The following is an 18640-nucleotide window of genomic DNA, read 5'->3' as shown; positions in this document are numbered from 1 at the left end:
TTAAAATTGACCTACATACAAACTATACAAGCTAAAATCGTGTAAATTATTCTTAAGTGGATTCTGCAAATTACAAATGTAGGGTACCGCTTAACTGTTTTTCAGTCTAACCTCTCCAGTGTATGAATTGTTTTCAATGAAACCTCAGAGCCACGGCATCCGTTCTTGGTCGCTGGTTGAAGAACAGGTTTCCCCCTCTCACTGTAGGCTAAGGCTGCTGATATCTTCAACCATCTATCTCCTCTGCCCTATTTACACCTAAATGACAGCTAGCAGTCCGTATTTGCTTTCGACGTTCCATTGCTTATGCCTCTTAGTGGTAGGCTACGGTTCCTTCAATCTGCCTTACAGACCGCCCCCAAAATCCATGCCATGAATGTGTGTGTTTGGTTTATCGATGGACCACTGGCAGTATATGGCACAAGTGCATCTACATCTCTACTGGTTAAAGACTGCAAACACTTGGATCGGGTAATACATTCAGCAGCTGGTCTATGCATTCAAAAGACGGTTGGTGTAAGACACCAAAATGGTACAGATGATGGAGTCACAATGCGAATATTTCATGTATTTCCCCGCGGTTCCCATATCAGACTTGTCAGACCCTGGACGCTACCGAACGCTCCCTAGACGAAGTCATCTTTACCTGGGAGAAACAGTGCGCTTCTTGTTGGTTTTAAGGTGCAGCGATGCGGGGAGCGACACACTCTCAAGGAACGATAGCGCGTTTGAATTCGGAACCGAGAGTGCGAGTGGTCGTGCATGGAGAGAACTGGCCAGTTCGCTTTGCGCAGTGGCGAGTGTCAGTCCAGGGGAAAGCAGACATCGCTCTTACGCTTACCTCGACCACGACCATCATAGTAGCGGCAATGAAGGTCCTGAGGAGGGTGAAGAGACTGAAGGAAGACCGTCAGTTAGAAGAGATGCCATAGGTTGTGGCTTTAAAGAATGCAAGCCACTGCTCATTCATAACAACGGCAGTGGTGTCCGTGAGTTCCGCAAGGCCCCATTAAAGGTAATATATGGGTTCAAACTCTTACGAGAATTCTTACAGAAAATTCTAGTGAATTATTCAATAATAACCTGCTTTTATCTGTCCGGGAGTTGACACTTTGTTACTTTATCATTCACAGTGAAATTATCCATTTGGTCCATCCATATGTGACCATAAAGATTGGTTTATACAATATCTCTCTAAAGGAATATCAGTTACATTTAGCATAGCATACCTTTACTCCTTTTGAGTGTAGTCTGTGAGAGACATTGCTGTCCCTCTTTACACCATAATAGACTAGCTCATCAATCTTTGCAGCCATGTGTGTTGTGTTTATCTCACCCATAACAATGGAGTTTTACTGTTAAAGAGAAACAATAGAGTGGTCCTCCTCCTGGGCCTCATGAAAATTGATGTGCACAAGGTTTATATAATATCTCTCTGTGTGAGCATGTGAGCAAATAGAGCAGAAATAATTATCTTGCTCCCACATCTCTCTTTTTTTGGTGTCTTCCCCTGTCCACTTACTCACGCTATCATTGTCCTTTCTGTTTTCCCTCCTCCTCTCCAACTCCTTTCTTCACCCTTATGTCTTCTTACCTGCTCACTCTCTGCTATTCTTTGACTTATTGCACTCACTGTACCCAACACGCTCTTTTCTGACATTCATTGATTGTTCCCATCACCCTGCTTGTTTCTGCCAGTCGCCCTTGGATGAGCCAGTGGTCCTAAGTGATGAGGTTATCTTTCCCTTGACTGTCTCCCTCGATAAACTTCCTGTCAACACACACAAGGTCAAGGTCAGAGTTCAGTGGTTTTCTGATATACAATATATGTGTGATATTAATATTGATATATATATATATATAGTTGTTTATGTTTATTATTCCACCATTTATGAGCTGATGTAACTATAGTAACCGCTACAGTACCTCTGTATCTTTGTGCACATTAGGTGATGGTGACTGTTTGGAAGCAGGAGGCCGAGAAAGCGGAGGTGCAGGAGAATGGCTACCTCACAGTCCTGCAGCAGCAAGCGCCAGCACTCACCTTCCGACAGGATCTCAATACCTTTAAAGCTCAGGGTGTGTCCATCTTTTTAAAACAAGCCTATGTGTCCAAAGATCTCAAAGCCATCTTAATACCTTAAAAGCTCAGGGTGTGTGTCCATCTGTTTAAAACATCAGGATCTCAACACCTTTAAAGCTCAGGGTGTGTGTCCATCTGTTTAAAACATCAGGATCTCAATACCTTTAAAGCTCAGGGTGTGTCCATCTGTTTAAAACATGCCTATGTGTCCAAAGATCTCAGAGCCATCTCACTACCGTTAAAGCTCAGGGTGTGTGTCCATCTGTTTAAAACATGCCTATGAGTCCAAAGATCTCAGAGCCATGACTCCATGAAGACACTAACTGTCAGGCCCAAAATAATCAGCAGTGCTCAACAGGGAGGGGCTGTGATTTGATTAACCTCTCCTAGATGTTTGTATGCAGGTATTTACTGAGCCAGTGTTAGCACTCGCATTGAACAAGGCATAATTTGTCTGTGACATATGTTTGGGTGCTGGGCTTGCTATTATGCACTAGGGAAATTAAATTAAATCCAATCTACTGCAACACTTAAAAAGATTAAATCCAAAGAGGTCTTTCAATGCTCCTTCTGTGCTGCTAATCAAATGCATGGTCATGCTTCTTTCTGATCAACTCAAGCTCACTCAGTTCCTCTTTAAAGTTGGACCACACTCACTAGACGCCTTTAGGTAAAACACTTATTATCTTACTCTCCTTGGGAACCATTCATTGGGCTAATATACATAGATTTTTTCTTTACTGTTGTTCTCTTGAAATAGTGAGCACAACTCTTACTGTGCTACCGCCCCCGACTGTGAGATGCAAGCAGATCACCGTCGCTGGGAAACATGTCACAGTACTGAAAGGTAAGGGCTGGCCTGTGGAGACTTCTAAGCTGTGGTACTGCTGAAGACATGAATTACAGTAGTTCTGATGATGCAGTGTAGCTTCAAGATTAGATAAGGTTACAATGATGCAGTGCTAACAAATCAATGTTCAGTAAATACTGCACTATGGCAAGGTTTATGTTTTCTCCCCCCCGCCTGTTTGCTCTTCACATTTGTATTCCCTTCATCCTTTTTTGTTGGTCAGTGTTAAATGAGTGTTCCCAGGATGATGTTAACGTCCATGACCTGAGGATTCTACCAAACTTTAATGCATCATATCTACCCATGATGCCAGATGGTTCAGTCTTGCTTGTTGACAATGTCTGGTAAGAGTTTGTGTGTGTGTGTGTTGGGGTTAAACGATATGCACGTTTCATGATTGGATATGGTTTGTAGCCTTTCGATACGGTTTCACCTGAATTTAAGCTGACGAGATGTTTGCTATTTAGAAAGGGGAGACCAGGTAGTTGTAATACTTTAAGCTTTTTTGTACTTTTTGTCTTTGTTGCAAAAAATCGGCATAAGTGACACCTTTCATTTTAACATATATGCAACATACATCTTTTGTCTCTCTATTTACTTCACTAATGAAAGCAAATGTGCCTTACATTTTGCAAATTTTCATCTAAATGCAAGTGCCTTGGTGACAGTTGTAACATGTCGGGACAGCTGTAACAGTGGCCCAGGACAATTTTAGCATACCAGTTTGAAGGGGTAATGTAAAATGTACAGCAACAGTCATGCATCTTTTTTTTTTCATGCTTTTAGGCACGTAAGGCCAGAATTCTTTCTTTCCATTTCTCTCTGTCTTTGGCCAGAATTCCAGCATCAACCCCAAGACAAAAATCTAGCCTTGCTTTTTCTTTTTCAAGAACAACCTGCCTTTCACTTCCCCTCAGGTTGCCAAGGCAACACAGTGCTTGCTCTCGTCCATCTGTAATACATGTCCAAGCCGAGCCAAAATAGTAGTAAGGCTTTTTCTGTAAATTGTAATCTTTACTACATTTGTTTTCAAAATGCCAGTGAGAGTCACTTACAAACTAAGTGTTTGTTTGCAAAAGTGACCTATTTCACTTGCTAGCTAGGCTTGCTGGTTGCAACCGATTGTGATGCGTGTTACAATTGTCCCCAGCTAACCTCTCCTAAAATTTGATAAGATAATTGGAATATAACACTGTGTGCAGCCAAGGACTTTGATGCAGCTAATAATTATACTAGCATGTTGTAATGTAGCATGCAATGTTGCATGTAGCATGCAAATTGAAGATGATACCAAAAGTAGTTTCTTATAAAACCATACAAAAGTGGCAAATTGTTGCATTAAATGTTACTTTAAGTCTATAGACACTGAGTCAAAAAAACGTTTCCTTTACTACTACCAGCCACCAATCAGGAGAAGTTGCCATGGCATCGTTTTGTCGAATGGAAAGCCTTACCTGCCGCCTACCCAGCATGCTCAGCTCCTTGGAAGAGCATGACTTCCTGTTTCAGCTGCAACTGAGTGACATGCCCCCAGAGGACTCCACTGAGGTAAGGGGATGAGCTGCAGATTTAACATGGTGTATAATGTAATAAGTCATCATTCATTCATTAGAAAGTGCCCTAATGGTGACAGTGGTTATGCTAATAATTTATTTTCAATTAACTTATTACATGTGTGCCATCTGCAATCTGCAGGCCCGCCATCGGGGGGGGGGGGAAGGGAGGGTCAAAGGGTACAGATGACCCCCCCCCCCCCCCTTGAGAAGAGTGTGAGAGTTGTTTTGCCGTGCACAAAATCGAGCATGGGTTGTGTATGCATTGCTTGATCCCCAAAGTAAAATTGGAGCAAATGTTGGAGCAGAAATTCACTGAAGTAGGTAAAAAAAACAGTGTTAGCAGATTTAAGTACATACACACTAATATACTACTAGATACAATAGATAGAATTGCTATTGTGGTGGACAGGAATGACTTCCTGTAGTCGCCCTTATTACAGCAGGGTTGGAGCCTTCGCCTGAAAACACTCTGTTGTCTGACCAGTAGGTCTTGTATGGGATGTGAAGTCTTGTCCATTATGTTGAGCAGTTTGTGCAACATCCTTCTCTCAACAATCAACTTTAGAGGCTCCAGAGCAGTCCCCAGGACAGAGCCAGTCCTCTTTATCAGATTGTTTACTAGTGTCACTGGCTTTGATGCTGCTGCCCTGACAGATGACTGTAATGAAAATGGCTCTTGCAACAACAGGCTGGTAAAAGATATGCAACATCTTGCTGCACATATTGAAGGAACTAAGCTTTCTCAAGAAGTAGAGTCTGCTCTGTCCCTTCCTGTAGACAGCCTCAGTGTTACATTTCCAATCCAGTGTGTCAAAGTGAACACCCATGTATCTGTAGCCCTTCACCACCTCCACCTCTTCTCCCAGGATGGAAATGGTGTTCACCTTAGTCCTGGTCCTCCTAAAATCCACAACTATCTCCTCCGCTTGGCCACATTTAACAGGAGGTATGTTGTTTCCACTCCACGGCATAACAGTTTTCCTGTCCACCACCGACACACCCCACAACTGCAGTCATCCAAACATTTCTTCAGATGACAGGACTTCAAGGACTTCCAACCATTGGAAGTGTGAGGCATATAGTCTCCTGCGGTGCTCCTGTGCTGCTTACCACCTGTTCAGACACACATCCTCTCAGACGCACAAACCACGGCCTGTCTATCAAGTAGCCAATAATCCAGGAGTATGCGGAGGCGGCTACCTGCATCTTTGGCAGCTTCCCTTGCGGCAGTAAAGGCTGGATTATGTTAAAGGCACTTGAGAAATCAAAGAACACGATCCTCACAGTGCTGACAGCTTTGTCTAGGAACATGTGTTGTCTGTGCGTGGCAACCATGGCATTTAATGCCATTGACACTTAAAAGTTTTCCAAGATCAAGAGATGTACTAATTTTTAGACTAATGCTGTTTTAGTCTTTTGTTGATTTACAGTTACCTTAGTGTGGCTCCTAGATACATTGAGTTAATTTAATTCATTAGTTTAATTAATAACCTTTTCTACATCATTAACATGCCCTGTTACTTGTGCTAAAGCTGTGGCAAAATGCATCATGGAGTATTACAGGAGCCCTCAGTATTTTCATGACACATGCATGTGTTTTTTTTTGTCAGGGTCTTGAGGTCCCCCTAATAGCAGTGCTCCAGTGGTCAACTACTAAAATGCCTTTCACCAACTGTATCTATACACATTACAGGTACTGTAGGTCAGAGTGTCATCCTTTGTCATCTGTACCTGGTCCAAAAATAATCACAATAAAATAATCGTGTAATAATTAAAATATTATAAAAAAATGTGTTTATTCCATATTGTTCCTCCTTTCTTACCTTGTCTTTCCTTCTCAACTCCTCTGTTCTTCCAGGCTGCCCAGTATCAGGTTGGATTGCCCCCGCTTTGTGATGACCGCCAGCTGCCCCAGTACAGTCAAGACACAGGACCTTTTCCGGGTCCGCTACACCTTACTCAACAACCTACAAGACTTCCTGGCTGTGCGACTGGTCTGGACCCCTGAAGGTAAGGTACCTGTGACGAAACACCAATGCAGTCAGGTTTTCTGACAAATAGTCATAAAAACAAGGTCTGCTGTGGTCATACAGAGGTTAGCAAGAAATGCTAATCTTGCTTACAATTTGAATATAATATACAGTATATGTATATATTATATACTGAATATATATATAATATATGATATATATTCAGTAACAAATGATGTAACTTACAGTTCTCATCACCATTATGTCCTTCATCTCATTCTTCTGCTAATAAGGTACCACTTCCATCAAGCACCTCCATATCACACATTAAACTAATATCCATTCTCTTCTTTCTCTTACTGTTTTTCAGGGCGTGGCCAAAGTGAAGATGTGATTGGTCCTGTAGTCTGTCAGTCACCTCTCAGTAACCTTGGCCAGTGTCGCAAAGGCAGCACCCTCTCCTTCACTGTGGCCTTCCAGATACTAAGAGCTGGACTCTATGAGGTACTCCCAGAATGCCTTTACTTTGTTTGATTTGCATGCAAATGAATAAGCCCAGGAGTGCCCAGAGAGGATTTCCTAAATCAATCCTCCGGTATGTTACTTTCACTGATGCTGTTAAAGGGACTTCACTGTTAAAAGGGCAAAACTTCTGAGTCACCCTAGGGTTTGTTCTTGAGTTTCAGAGTAGTCCTGTTGCCAGCACTGCCATTTACAGGCTCCAGGAAGTACTAATACTGCCTTCAGAATAAGGTCCTAAAGGTCCTTTATGAAACAATAGAATTGTTTGTTTGTTGTGGTCCAGTAAGTTTGTTTGTTGTTGGTTTGCTGCATGTTTTTTTTTGTTTTCTTTTGGTGGGGAGGTCCATATAGGGTGTGAGAGAACCAGAAGCTTTAGAGTTAGATATTTTATGAGGAAAGGAAAACAGAGGTCATACTTAATGGTCAATTATTGTTACTATTTGAAAATCTTAAAATGAACTATTAGATACATTACATAGATAATGTAAGATACATTTCCACCCTCTGCCATTCCAGTTGAGCCAGCACATGAAGCTGAAGCTGCAGTTCACGGCGCCAGTGTCAAACCCCCCAATGGATGCGCGCCCCCTCTCCCGGAAGAACAGTCCCTCCAGCCCGGCCATGAGGGACCTGCTGGACCGGCACCAGACCAGCCTGGGCCGCTCACAGTCCTTCTCCCACCAGCAGCCTTCGCGCTCCCTCATCATGAGGTACAGATTACAGAAGCAAAACACAGTGGAGTGGAGCCATGTGAATAATATACCACATAGGGAGACTAAAAAATAAAACTGCTTAGGCCAGGACCCAAGACACTATTTATTTATTGTGGATTTTATTCAAAGTGTACTACAGCATGATGAAGGTTTAAATACTCTGCAACTGTCCTTGCTAACTGTCATTCATGATAAGCTACAATGGCATATATATATATATATATATATGTGGGTAGAATGTTCTGTCACAATATGATTGACATGTGTCTCTGTGTGGTCTCTCAGGGCAGGCAGTGCCATGGAGCGGCGAGCCATTACCCCTCCTGTGGGGTCGCCGGTAGGAAGGCCCCTGTACCTGCCCCCTCAGGAGAAGGCCGCCCTGTCGCTCGACAAGATCGCCAAAAGAGAGTGCAAGGTGCTTGTGCTGGAGCCGGACCGGGACCAACTGAAACATTTATAAAAGCACAGAGAAGAAAAGAGAGAGAGAGAGAGAGAGAGATCAAAGAAGCAAGAACTGAAAGGAGACTCATGTCATGTGTTGAAGAGACCTTGACATTCCTTTAGGGAATTCCTTTTAACTTCATTCATACAGTATTTGCTTGTTTTGTTTTATGAAGCCTTTTTATTTGTGTACAAAAAAGAATCTAGGAGACAGTGCTGCCTTTCTTCACTTCAAGAAAACAACAACTCCTTTTCTTCTTCTGCTGTTTATGGTCAAAGCAATGATATGAACCGTTTTCTAAAACAAGGCATGGGTAATGGTATATTATTATGCCAGTGCTTTTTCTGTGGCTCTTAAGAATAATGTACCAGTATTTCATTCTTGTACACGCAAGTGTCTTTGTAAATAAATGACTTGTATGACTACATTAACTTTCTACTAATGGCTATATCTATGAGACAAAACATTTGCAAAAACATCTTAAATATTATCTACTGTATTACCTGTACTGCTTTCAGAAAACCTCCTTTCTAATAAATATCACTGCCTCTGCTGGTGGTGTTCTCTTCTTGTACTGCGGTCTGTACTAGCATATGCAGAAGTTGAACATATTTATGTAAAGTTAAAGGGTTTGCTTTTTACTGACCAATGAAATGCAAATAAATAAAAAATTACTTGTGACTAATAGCGCAGTTTGGCAACACACTGTATTCCTTTAGAAAGAGAGCTCGTTTAAAAAAAAAAGATCCCTACATAAGTAAATATTTATGCCAGGTGGTTGAATGCACTGTTGGTAGGGCCACTGGTCAGCAAGGACAGATGAGTAACAACATGGAAGGTATCGGAATTGTTTGACATGAAGTACAGAAAGAAAGCTGTAAAGTGTAAGGGCCCTCTGATGCTAAGCTATGTGTGCAGAAATAAAATCTTCCTATCTAATCTTGCTTTAGATTGACACACTGTTCTCAATGCGATCAGGAGAGAGATAACTGTAGGGAAGCTCCATCTTGCTGTTTCTCTCTGAGATTTCAGCCCCTATTGTGCTCAGTTCCTTCTGCACCTCTTCAACCAGCCTGCAGTGGGCGTCATTGCTGAAGTAAGGCTCATTGTACTGACACAAGGGCACCTGGGGGAAAAGGAAATAATAATATTAACAAAACTGTTTTGAGTTGTTACGACCCCCTGTGCCCTGTGCACCCCGCCTGCAGTTCCTGTACTGGCCATAAGGAGGCAGCAGGTTGTGGGCCTGTAGCGGGGAAACTAATTAACGGTAATTACTCACACAGAGGCACAGAGTCATCATCTACCTATGCCCCACAGAGGCAGACATGGACATTGATATGACATTGCCCTTACCCTCTCTTTCCAACTCAAATGCTTTGCTTTATCAGGGTGCCCAGTACGATAGTATAACTGCATATTTTTTTTAACACCACAAGCAGAAGGGAGGAACAGCAAGTCTCAACAGGAACAGCATTAGTGTTTTATGTGACGTTTTATGTGACAGTGTTTTATGTGACAATTTTTTCAATTATGTCATTTTGTGTCCCCGTACACCACCTGCTCAAATATAACAACACAGATAGTGACTTCTGATAGCATGGAAATCAAAATCCAATGTACTTTTAATCTAGATGATATCAAAAAGATCGATTCCTTCTCCTTACAAAGTTGACACCTGGCTCTGAGAGCAGGGCGAGGGTGGTGAGGACGCTGCAGGTGGCGTTGACATCTGGCAGGAAGGTCACCAGGTCCTCCTCCTTTACTGAGCCTTTAGACTGAGGAGGTGACCTGGACATGGAGGCCGGACAGTTTGGCATCCACAGGTTGAAGTCGAACTGCAATTGTGAAATTGTTAAAACAGAAGGAATATTCTATTATCCTGGGTTATATCTACCAAAAGAGATAGAGAGAGAGAAGAGAGAGAGAGATATATATATATAGAGAGAGAGAGAGAGAGAAAGAGAGAAAGAGAGAGTTCTAAATGATAATATCTCTATCATGTATCTCTAACATTTGATGATGGTTGAAGGTTTTGGGAAATGTAATTCGGGTTTGTGGTTATTCAATTTAACATAAAGAACAGGGTCAAGGCTTTCTAAGATTTCCTATGTTAGCTGCCCTAATAAAAGAGTTGTGAAGATACAGTGTTAATCTCCACCTTCCTGCACACAGAACTGTCTCCTTTCACTTCAACAGATTTTAGACCTAAAATAAAGCAGCAAAGCCCAGCTCCAGCAAAGCTAATAACTGTCTTTCAAATTCCACTGAGGCTAGACCATAAATTTCTCAGCTGGTTGCTAAACTGAGCTGTGAGTCTTCAAACTGAGATCATGCAGTCATCTGAACTGATCTGCGTACTTGAGAGAAGTTAACGGCAGCGTGCAGGGCTGAGCAGCTGAAGATCACCATGGTGATGAACTTGCTCAGCTCCTCTTTGCTCTCAAATGACTGTGGCATTCCTGCAGAAAAAACACTCAGTAGTCAGAATATGAAATAGGAAGCTGTCTGTGGATTTAGAAGGTGAACACACTTTATCACACATTAATAATGTTGTCTGACGCACACATAAAATGTGAATGTGCAGATTTTATGACAAGATATATGTGTGTGGCAAATAATGGCTTTCATCATATAATATCATTCTATTTCCTTACCGGATTCTGTGTTCCCCAGAAAGCCCTCTGTGAAAATTTCCATGATCCAGCTCTGCAACTCACTGTCCTCTTCGACCTCAGTGTTGCTATGGTAATATAAATCCACCCACCTTGTAGCAAACCTGGACAGCATGCAAATCCATCAACTCCACTTTCACACACAAATACTCAGAAATGTCACATGCAAATCAGAGACTACATTGTGGGTCTGAATGGATCGTCCATGGATTTAAGCGTCTTTGAGAACTGTGAAAAGCGCTATATAAATGTGATGTATTATTATTATTATTATTATTATTATTATTATTATTATTATTATGATGTTGAAAGAAGATTTGTATATAACAGACAATCCTCTAGGACAACCGTCACGTGCCCTGTGGTCTATGAGAGTGGTTATAAACAAATGTCTCTTTTTGATGTAGTTGATCCAAAGATACATCGACTCTACAGAGAGAAGAGTAGAGAACTAGATGACTAGGTTATACGGATGTTGCACAGCTGTGACTTGAATATTGATTTAAAGAGTAAAATTACTGATGGAATGCAAAGCTGGAAAGGATACAGAACTAAACCTCTAATTTCAAGGGGGTAAACGGTGAGTGAGATAACAGCACATTAGCGATGAAGAGCCCTCCTTACCTGTGAAGAGCGTTCCACAATTTCAGTGCATCTTGGGCATAGTAGTAGTTTGGCAGAGTTTCCACTCCTCTTGCCTTCAGGTCCTCTGGAACACACAGAGTGTGATAACGCAGCCTAGCCGTGGCATGTGCCAGTAGAACTGGGATTGCGTTCAGGCCACAACCTATGGACTGGGAAAGGGACAGGAACCGGCGTTAGCCGACTGAAATGCAAATGCATGTGTGTGTGTGTGTGTGTGTGTGTGTGTGTGTATATGTGTGTGTGTGTGTGTGTGTGTGTGTGTGTGTGTGTGTGTGTGTGTGTGTGTGTGTGTGTGTGTGAGTGTGAAGGTATATATTCCGTTAAGTATTGTGATATTTTGCTCAGATGCCAAGATGCACATGCCCACATGTCAACATACAAACCCACAAATATCCTGCATTTGTGTAAATACATACACACATATACACATGCACATATACAGGGAAAAAAGCTGACACACATACCCGATCAAATACCCCGTTAGGGGCCAGTAGGGAGGCCCGGGCTTGAATGTTGATTTGGAGACAACTCCTAACATGTGGCATCAGAAGCTGGGAAGGAGACCATATACAGTAGCATAGAAAAATATAAATGTTTTATGACCCAGCTTACATGTTGAAGGGCATTACGCCATTTTACTATAAAATGTATGCAAACTCTTTACCACAGATTTATCATGCAAACATTGTACATGACAAGTGTGATTCCTATATGTTTTTTTACTGACCTTTTCCACATGAGAATAACCACATAAGTCTACTAACTTAAATCTCCACAGGCAACAATTGGTTCACCAATACCAGCACTGTTATGACAATGCACACATATATCTACCTCTTTAAGTTCATCACATAGTGTAATGAGACTGCAACCCAGGACATACCAATCTACATCGGCTATGCAAGGCAAAAAGGCCAGTTTTTTTTATTTGGAAATCACAGGGAGATATGATTATGATCTTGAAATGGAGCTGAAAAATGGTAGCAGTTATATTCTCCCTCTGTGCATAGAGATCAGTTTGTCATGGTTTTCATGTGGTCATGGTGAGGATAATGTTCGAGAGTAACCTTCCTCTGGGCCTACCATATGAATAGGATGCACTTCTGGTAGCTGCCTCAGGGTGGCGACACAGCACACCTCTCCCAGTAGATGAGTGCGAAGGAAATGGGAGATGAGCTGGTGACACTGGAAGTCTGCGCAGCGAGTCCACATTTTGGCCAGCAACCAATCCGGTTGAGGGTCAGATGGCAGGAACACTGGGTTTTCTGAGCTGGGCTTCTGTTGGAGCTATGGGGTACAATGAGCAATGAGTAACTGACTCCAACATCAAAATCCTGTTAGCCACTTATTAGAGATAGAAGTTATTCTTAGTCTCAGGAACTCAAGATTAATAAAAAGGAAAACCATACGAACAAAAATAAACAGGATGGATGTATAAATGTACAGAAATATAACATTAACATTAACATGACATAATATCATCTGGTTGCACAAATACTGAGCAGACCTGAATGGCAATGGGTTTTAGATTTCCATCTGCAGAAGCATGCAGAAGACACAGAGGAGTGGCCAATTGCTGCTGTTTCCCATTGATGACATTTGGTGGCACACCTTCCAGAACTTCATAATCCAGCAGAAACACTTTCCCTCTCTGTAGCCAAGACCAAGGAAAAGTGTGAAAAAGTATCATTGCACACAAGGTGACAACCCACTAAACTAAAGTAAAGTTAACTAAAGTGCTAAAGTAGAGACAGACCTCCAGCTCCAGCTCCAGAGAAGATCCCTCAGGGAGGAAGGGCTGGACTAACTCTGGGGTGACTGACAGGATGCAGGGGATGCTGTGGATCTGTCGGACCAGAAGGGGATTACAGCCATTCAGGCATTGATATCCAAAGAAGGCATCTTCTCTCCAGTGGGACCAAACATACACTGGAACAGAGAGAGAGAGAGAGAGAGAGAGAGAGAGAAACCGACCGACAGACAGACAGACAGACAGACAGACAGACAGAAGGAAAGAGAGAAAGTGAGAAAGGGGGGATGAGAGATTGATGTTGTCAATGGAAACACTAATACTTAATACTGAAATATACTTACTGGCAACAGAATTTCCACTTCCATTCTGCATGAAAAACTGTTCAATCTCTTTGAAGCTTCCCCATGGATCTTTCCGTTCCGTAAACCCCCTTAGATAGTGCAAATTAGTGCCTGGACTGACAGAGGGACACAGACAGAGAGAGCAAGAAAGACAGAGAGACAGATGATGATAATTAATATTGTATTATACGCTTGACTACAAAGACAACATCAATTTAAACTCAATTACCACCTTGATTGTTTTTTTTTGGGGGGGGGGGGTGAAAATAATTACTTGTGTTTTATAAATATTGATTGATTATATCAGGGGGGCAATCGATACTTTTGAAAAAAGTTTAAAGTTTTGGGGTTTTACTTAAAACATCTGCCTGTCGCTCTCTCTTTTGCTGATAAATAGTTTTTTTTAGCCCCACTTTTGTATTTTCTTATCGTTTCATGCAAAGCCATTGTTGTCTTGCATGCTTTGATACCGGCAACGACACGTGACGCTAAGAGAATGTGGACTTCTTAATCTCCCGCGCCGGGGCCCCCTAGTGGCCAGGGCCTGGGGCAGCAGCCCCTTTTGCCCATTGCACAAACGCGGCCCTGGCTGCACCCCCTATAGTTACGCCCCTGGTGGTGACAGTCAATTGAGTAATGAGCAGACATTCACTGTGCAGCTTAAATGCAGATGGCAAATTCAGAAACATTGTTGAACATAATGACAAGGGTTAATGTGACAGGTGAGTAAAGAGTGAATGATCCATAGGTACTGTCCTCATTCCCTTAAATGTAATCTCCTCATTGACACATTGGAAAGCCTCCTCTCAACTGCTTTGTTGCTAACAAGCAGTGCCACCAGGGCCTGTTAAAGACTCATGGTGACTTTGTGTGACTGATAATGGTCAGTGCTCATCAAATTAAGCCCATCCATAATTAGCTGAGGTATCATACCAATCACTCCAGTCAAACCCATGGTTTGGTTATATTACCACTAGTGCTGTCAGTTTAACGCGTTATTAACGGCGTTAACGCAAACCCATTTTAACGCCGTTAATTTTTTTAGATTTAGATTAACGTTCTTTTTGGCCCCGCAAACTGTGTAGTAGGCTAACGTTACGGTTTGAGTGAATGGTGAGCGCGATACGGCGAAATGGATGAAAAAGCTTCTGAATGGAAAGTTTAATTTTAAAAGTTGTGTTGTGCAAAAGAAGCGAGCTTCACTGTTGTCTGAAAATGTCAACAGGCAGCTGGCTGAAAGCCAAGAAGTAGTAGGCTTACCTTTTATTGGTAACCTAACTGTTACGGTTCATTGTTTCTGAAATAAGAGGCCTGACTGCTATGTTACCAGCAAACTTGAAAAAAATTAAATATTAAGCCATGGTTTAACTGCACTAGGTTGAGTCCTTGTTTACCTGAAATGTTCACTTTATAATTTTATTTTGTACCGCCCTGTTTGGCAATGTTAGTTTTCAATAAAATAAAACATTTGCATAAAGCAAGCCAATCCACTTTTCCATGTTGATAAGGGCATTAAAATTAAAATAAAATGATGGAAAAAATGAATAAATGAAGGGACATTTAGAATAGATAAAAATTTGCGATTAATCGCGATTAATTTTGAGTTAACTATGACCTAAATGCGATTAATCGCGATTAAATATTTTAATCGTTTTACAGCACTAATTACCACTGTTTGTAAACGCATACCATGGTTTCATGAAACTGATCCCAACTAGTCATTACTGATGCATGCTGCTCAACACGAGCATGTACAGCATGTGTGTGTCTTGTTTTAAACTAGTTTGCTGCAGTATATTGGATGCAGTTATATCTTCAGTCAGTAAATACATCGTAACCGTCTTTCACAAACAGGTAATGCTACCTTATTAGGCTGCAACAGATAGTATAGCCTTGGCTGCATGCAAACATCCTGTCACTTGCTAGGCTTCAAAATGTCCTCCGAGGGGGTGGTGTGCATGCGCATCACAGAGGCTACGCATATCATTGGGCTACAGCTCAGCAGCTGTCGTTAGAAGGCGCAATTGCAAATAAATAAATAATAATTAAATTAAATTAAATTAAATTAAATTAAATTAAATTAAAATAATAGCTTGTTTGCGGCTGACATTTTGCGCCCTAGGTGACCGCCTATGTCGCCTATGCCATGGGACGCCCCTGCTAGCCCCTGCTTTATCATCACTATTTCATCACACAAATAGCTGCATCACAGAGGAAGTGAAACTGGAGCTTTTATCTTTTTATCATCACACATTTAGCCTTCATCAACCAGCACTGACAGCCATGCAGGCATTCATGCATTTATCATGCATTTCTAATGTAGTAATAGCAGTTGTGAAAGTCTGTATTAGGACTTTTCAGGGAGCGAATTATGGGGCCCAGTTCAATGCAGTCAGCGTGAGCACCCTGTATAAGTGATGAATGAAGCGTAAGTGAGTGAAGTAAAAGTACGGTGGAGGGTCTTTCACCGAGGCACCCACCTCTGACGTGTGGAACTCAGGTTTGGTCCAAGGGGTTTCAGAGTCTGCATATCCACACAGCGGGGTACTCCGTCGGCAAAGGTATGCCACCTAGAATGAAGTCCAGTCATGATGTTATGGTAAACACTCTAAGTTAAACTGCATCAAACTGAGCAGGCTAACAAAAACAAGTCAATCAATTGAATAAATTGCATTTATTTGTACCTGAAAAATAACCTGATGAAACACATGGAAACTTGGAGCTAACAACACCAGAAATTATGTGGGTACGATGATTTGTAGTCTTTTTTTTAAGCTGCAGCTTCTTATCACACAACTACTGACAATTTATATTTTGTGAAACACGAAAAGGTACAGACTTTTCTGACACACGTTGCAGTGCTTAGATAAGTGTTAAGTGACAGACAGTTAGTTGTGATGAGTATCACATTATGAGGCTTTTGGGAACTGTTCCCAGAACAGTGACTGTGAATCATACCTAATGTGCTGCTGTTTTGTGCTCAGCTCTCGTGTCCTGTGCTCCTTAAGGACATCTACTTTTTCCCTATTCACCATACAAACTGAAAAGCAGTAGGACAGGATGAGGAGGTTTTAAGTAAAAAAGACAAAACTGCTTTGAGTGACTGGTTGTTACTCTCTAAAGCAATGTGTTATTTCATACATTCTGTTTTATTCAAGATCCTGAAGTGAGATTTGGCAATACACATGAAACAGCTTTTAGGGTAAAGGAATCAAAATTCAAAATATTTCATTTTAAGTGATTTTTCTGCCATTTTGTGGATTCACTGAGAAAAAAAAATTGTTCTTCACAAATAGAACTTTAAAGATGCAGGTGTTGCGTGGCAACGTATTACTTGCTGACTTCAAGTTACACCATGTCCCTTTAGAAATGATCTAGTTACACAGAATTTCCGTTAGCCTACGTGAACAGACTAGCCTACTTGCGGAATGTTATGAAAGGTGTGAATTAGAAGCAAAACACCTATGCCAATTACATCTGTCATTCATTTTTTTGCAGTGGATAAAAAAATATCAGACCTCCGAACGTTGGGATAGCCGATTCAATAAATTGGTACTTTTTACAACACTATGAGGGGCCGTATAATAAAATGACAAAAAGCTCTCTGTCTACAGACAAGTCTCTATCAGGGTCAATGATTCTGTATTTTTATTTTATTTTTCAATCCTGGTATAAGCCACCGGAATCAGATTACTGATCATACACAAGATAGCTCAGTGCTTACCATCCTCACTGCGGAGTTCAACATCACCATCAGCCGCCTGCAGCCACCTGTGGCAGGGGAAGACTTGAACTCGAGGACCATGATTTACCTCAACACACTGGCAATGCCAGTCCAGGTCGGGAAATCCAGGCCGGACCTCCAGGCGTAAGCGGACCAGAGCCACCTGGTCCACATCATGACTTCCTCCAACTAAGATTGTGAAAGCCTTTCAGAAAACAAGATGCACGTGTGTAAAGTTAAGTTTGAAAGCGGATGTGCTTCCAGGGTATTCTGTAGACACAGATAAACTGAAGTTTGAACTTAGTTATGAATTCGGGTAAAAACGCTTGACCAGCAACATCTGGTAATGTATAGTATAACCTACTGCTTACCGAACCAGGTAACAGGTGGCTTTCCGCATGGTCTAGGACATCGGATACAATCTTGCCCTGGGTGCTGATCAAGGAAACATGCAAAATGCTGTAGGAACCAGCAAGTGGTAGAGCGGATGTTCTTACGGTAATGTGAAAGCCTTCCATCGGAATCCCTCTGCAGTGAAGTTAAACCTCTGAGAATTGTATTCAATATACCTTAATTTGGTTTACAATCCAATAATGATATTAAAAATAGTGGTTAACTGATTTAACTTCAGCTATGGTGATCAGAAAATCACCATACAGGTGACGCCGGTTGTTCTCTGAACTGTTCTCTAAGCAAAACAAGTCCATGCAGGAAAAGCATCCTGTAGACTACAGCATTCGAGTAGTTTTGCCTGTACAAGTTAGAGTTAAATTTTCATTTATTTGCATAGGCCTACTCTTATCATACATCAAACAAGACACTGCCTGCGACATTTGAATTGGAAATAGTTAGAGCATACGTTTACAGACTAATACGAACTCCACATCAACAGTTTTGTCAGTCACAATGCAATTTAACATACTTTTAACATAGGCTACCTTTCATGAAAGTTGTGTTGTCAATGCACCGAGGGTATGCTGAAACAGTCCTCTCTAACCAATTCGGGGTTTGATAAACTCTACAGCGATGTCAAAAGATCAGTCTGGTAGACCTCTTCCGCTATTTGTTTTTCTTCCGGTTTTGCTACATCATAAATGTTTGCCAGACAACTAAAAGCGAAACAATTGAAACAATTATACATTGACCTAATTAATAATAGGCCTATTTGTATTTATTACTTTATCTCCGCCTCTCTCTCTCTTTCTCTTTGTCATTTCCAGAGTGTGTGTGTGTGTGTGATATGAGAGTGACAGCACCTCTTGCTCGCCCGCATTTGGCCCGATCGTAGACCACAGACTAGGTGAGTGCAAGTATAGGTTACCAAGATTTCGCCTTGGTAAGGACCACCAGCCAAATGCTGAGTTCT

The 18640-nt window shown here is 41.6% G+C and overlaps 2 protein-coding genes across 3 annotated transcripts; one reads left to right on the top strand and one right to left on the bottom strand.

Annotated features, from left to right (window-relative positions):
* The first annotated feature begins 242 nt into the window (after window positions 1-242).
* On the top strand, window positions 243-8688 carry LOC105896215 (trafficking protein particle complex subunit 14-like). Its single transcript, XM_031571989.2, has 11 exons — window positions 243-1015; window positions 1699-1794; window positions 1950-2079; window positions 2844-2930; window positions 3157-3277; window positions 4334-4481; window positions 6100-6182; window positions 6348-6499; window positions 6830-6963; window positions 7498-7691; window positions 7980-8688. Exons 1-11 carry the CDS (start codon window positions 530-532, stop codon window positions 8152-8154), a joined length of 1806 nt encoding a protein of 601 aa, XP_031427849.1. The 5' UTR covers window positions 243-529; the 3' UTR covers window positions 8155-8688.
* zgc:152891 (uncharacterized protein LOC767741 homolog) lies at window positions 8297-18471 on the bottom strand. Of its 2 annotated transcripts, none has more exons than XM_031571986.2 (15): window positions 18213-18471; window positions 17646-17821; window positions 17275-17479; window positions 16509-16590; window positions 16031-16120; window positions 13551-13666; window positions 13213-13385; window positions 12964-13107; window positions 12540-12743; window positions 11921-12007; window positions 11436-11605; window positions 10794-10915; window positions 10498-10598; window positions 9804-9974; window positions 8297-9262 (listed from the first exon to the last, which is right to left on the bottom strand). In XM_031571986.2, exons 2-15 carry the CDS (start codon window positions 17790-17792, stop codon window positions 9083-9085), a joined length of 1992 nt encoding a protein of 663 aa, XP_031427846.1. In that variant the 5' UTR covers window positions 17793-17821; window positions 18213-18471; the 3' UTR covers window positions 8297-9082. The 2 variants fall into 2 exon arrangements, with proteins under 2 accessions (XP_031427846.1, XP_012678408.2); XM_012822954.3 differs by having other exon boundaries at window positions 17646-17802.
* Between the last annotated feature and the right edge of the window lie 169 nt (window positions 18472-18640).

The sequence above is a fragment of the Clupea harengus genome, chromosome 8 (genome assembly GCF_900700415.2).
Source record: "Clupea harengus chromosome 8, Ch_v2.0.2, whole genome shotgun sequence".
Taxonomy (NCBI): domain Eukaryota; kingdom Metazoa; phylum Chordata; class Actinopteri; order Clupeiformes; family Clupeidae; genus Clupea; species Clupea harengus.
The sequence above is the reverse complement of the archived record's forward strand: the minus strand, read 5'-3'. Positions and strand labels throughout refer to the sequence as shown.

What these genes read in the sequence shown, in the direction of transcription:
- LOC105896215 (XM_031571989.2), top strand. Translation starts at nt 530, where the DNA reads ATGGTACAGATGATGGAGTCACAATGCGAATATTTCATGTATTTCCCC. An exon ending in CAATACCTTTAAAGCTCAGG is followed by an intron (nt 2,080 to 2,843) that starts GTGTGTCCATCT and finishes CTCTTGAAATAG; the next exon opens with TGAGCACAACTCTTACTGTG. An exon ending in ACATGTCACAGTACTGAAAG is followed by an intron (nt 2,931 to 3,156) that starts GTAAGGGCTGGC and finishes TTTGTTGGTCAG; the next exon opens with TGTTAAATGAGTGTTCCCAG.
- zgc:152891 (XM_031571986.2), bottom strand. Translation starts at nt 17,792, where the DNA reads ATGGAAGGCTTTCACATTACCGTAAGAACATCCGCTCTACCACTTGCT. An exon ending in AAGTGGAAATTCTGTTGCCA is followed by an intron (nt 13,386 to 13,550) that starts GTAAGTATATTT and finishes TCTCTGTTCCAG; the next exon opens with TGTATGTTTGGTCCCACTGG. An exon ending in CTCTGGAGCTGGAGCTGGAG is followed by an intron (nt 13,108 to 13,212) that starts GTCTGTCTCTAC and finishes TCTTGGCTACAG; the next exon opens with AGAGGGAAAGTGTTTCTGCT.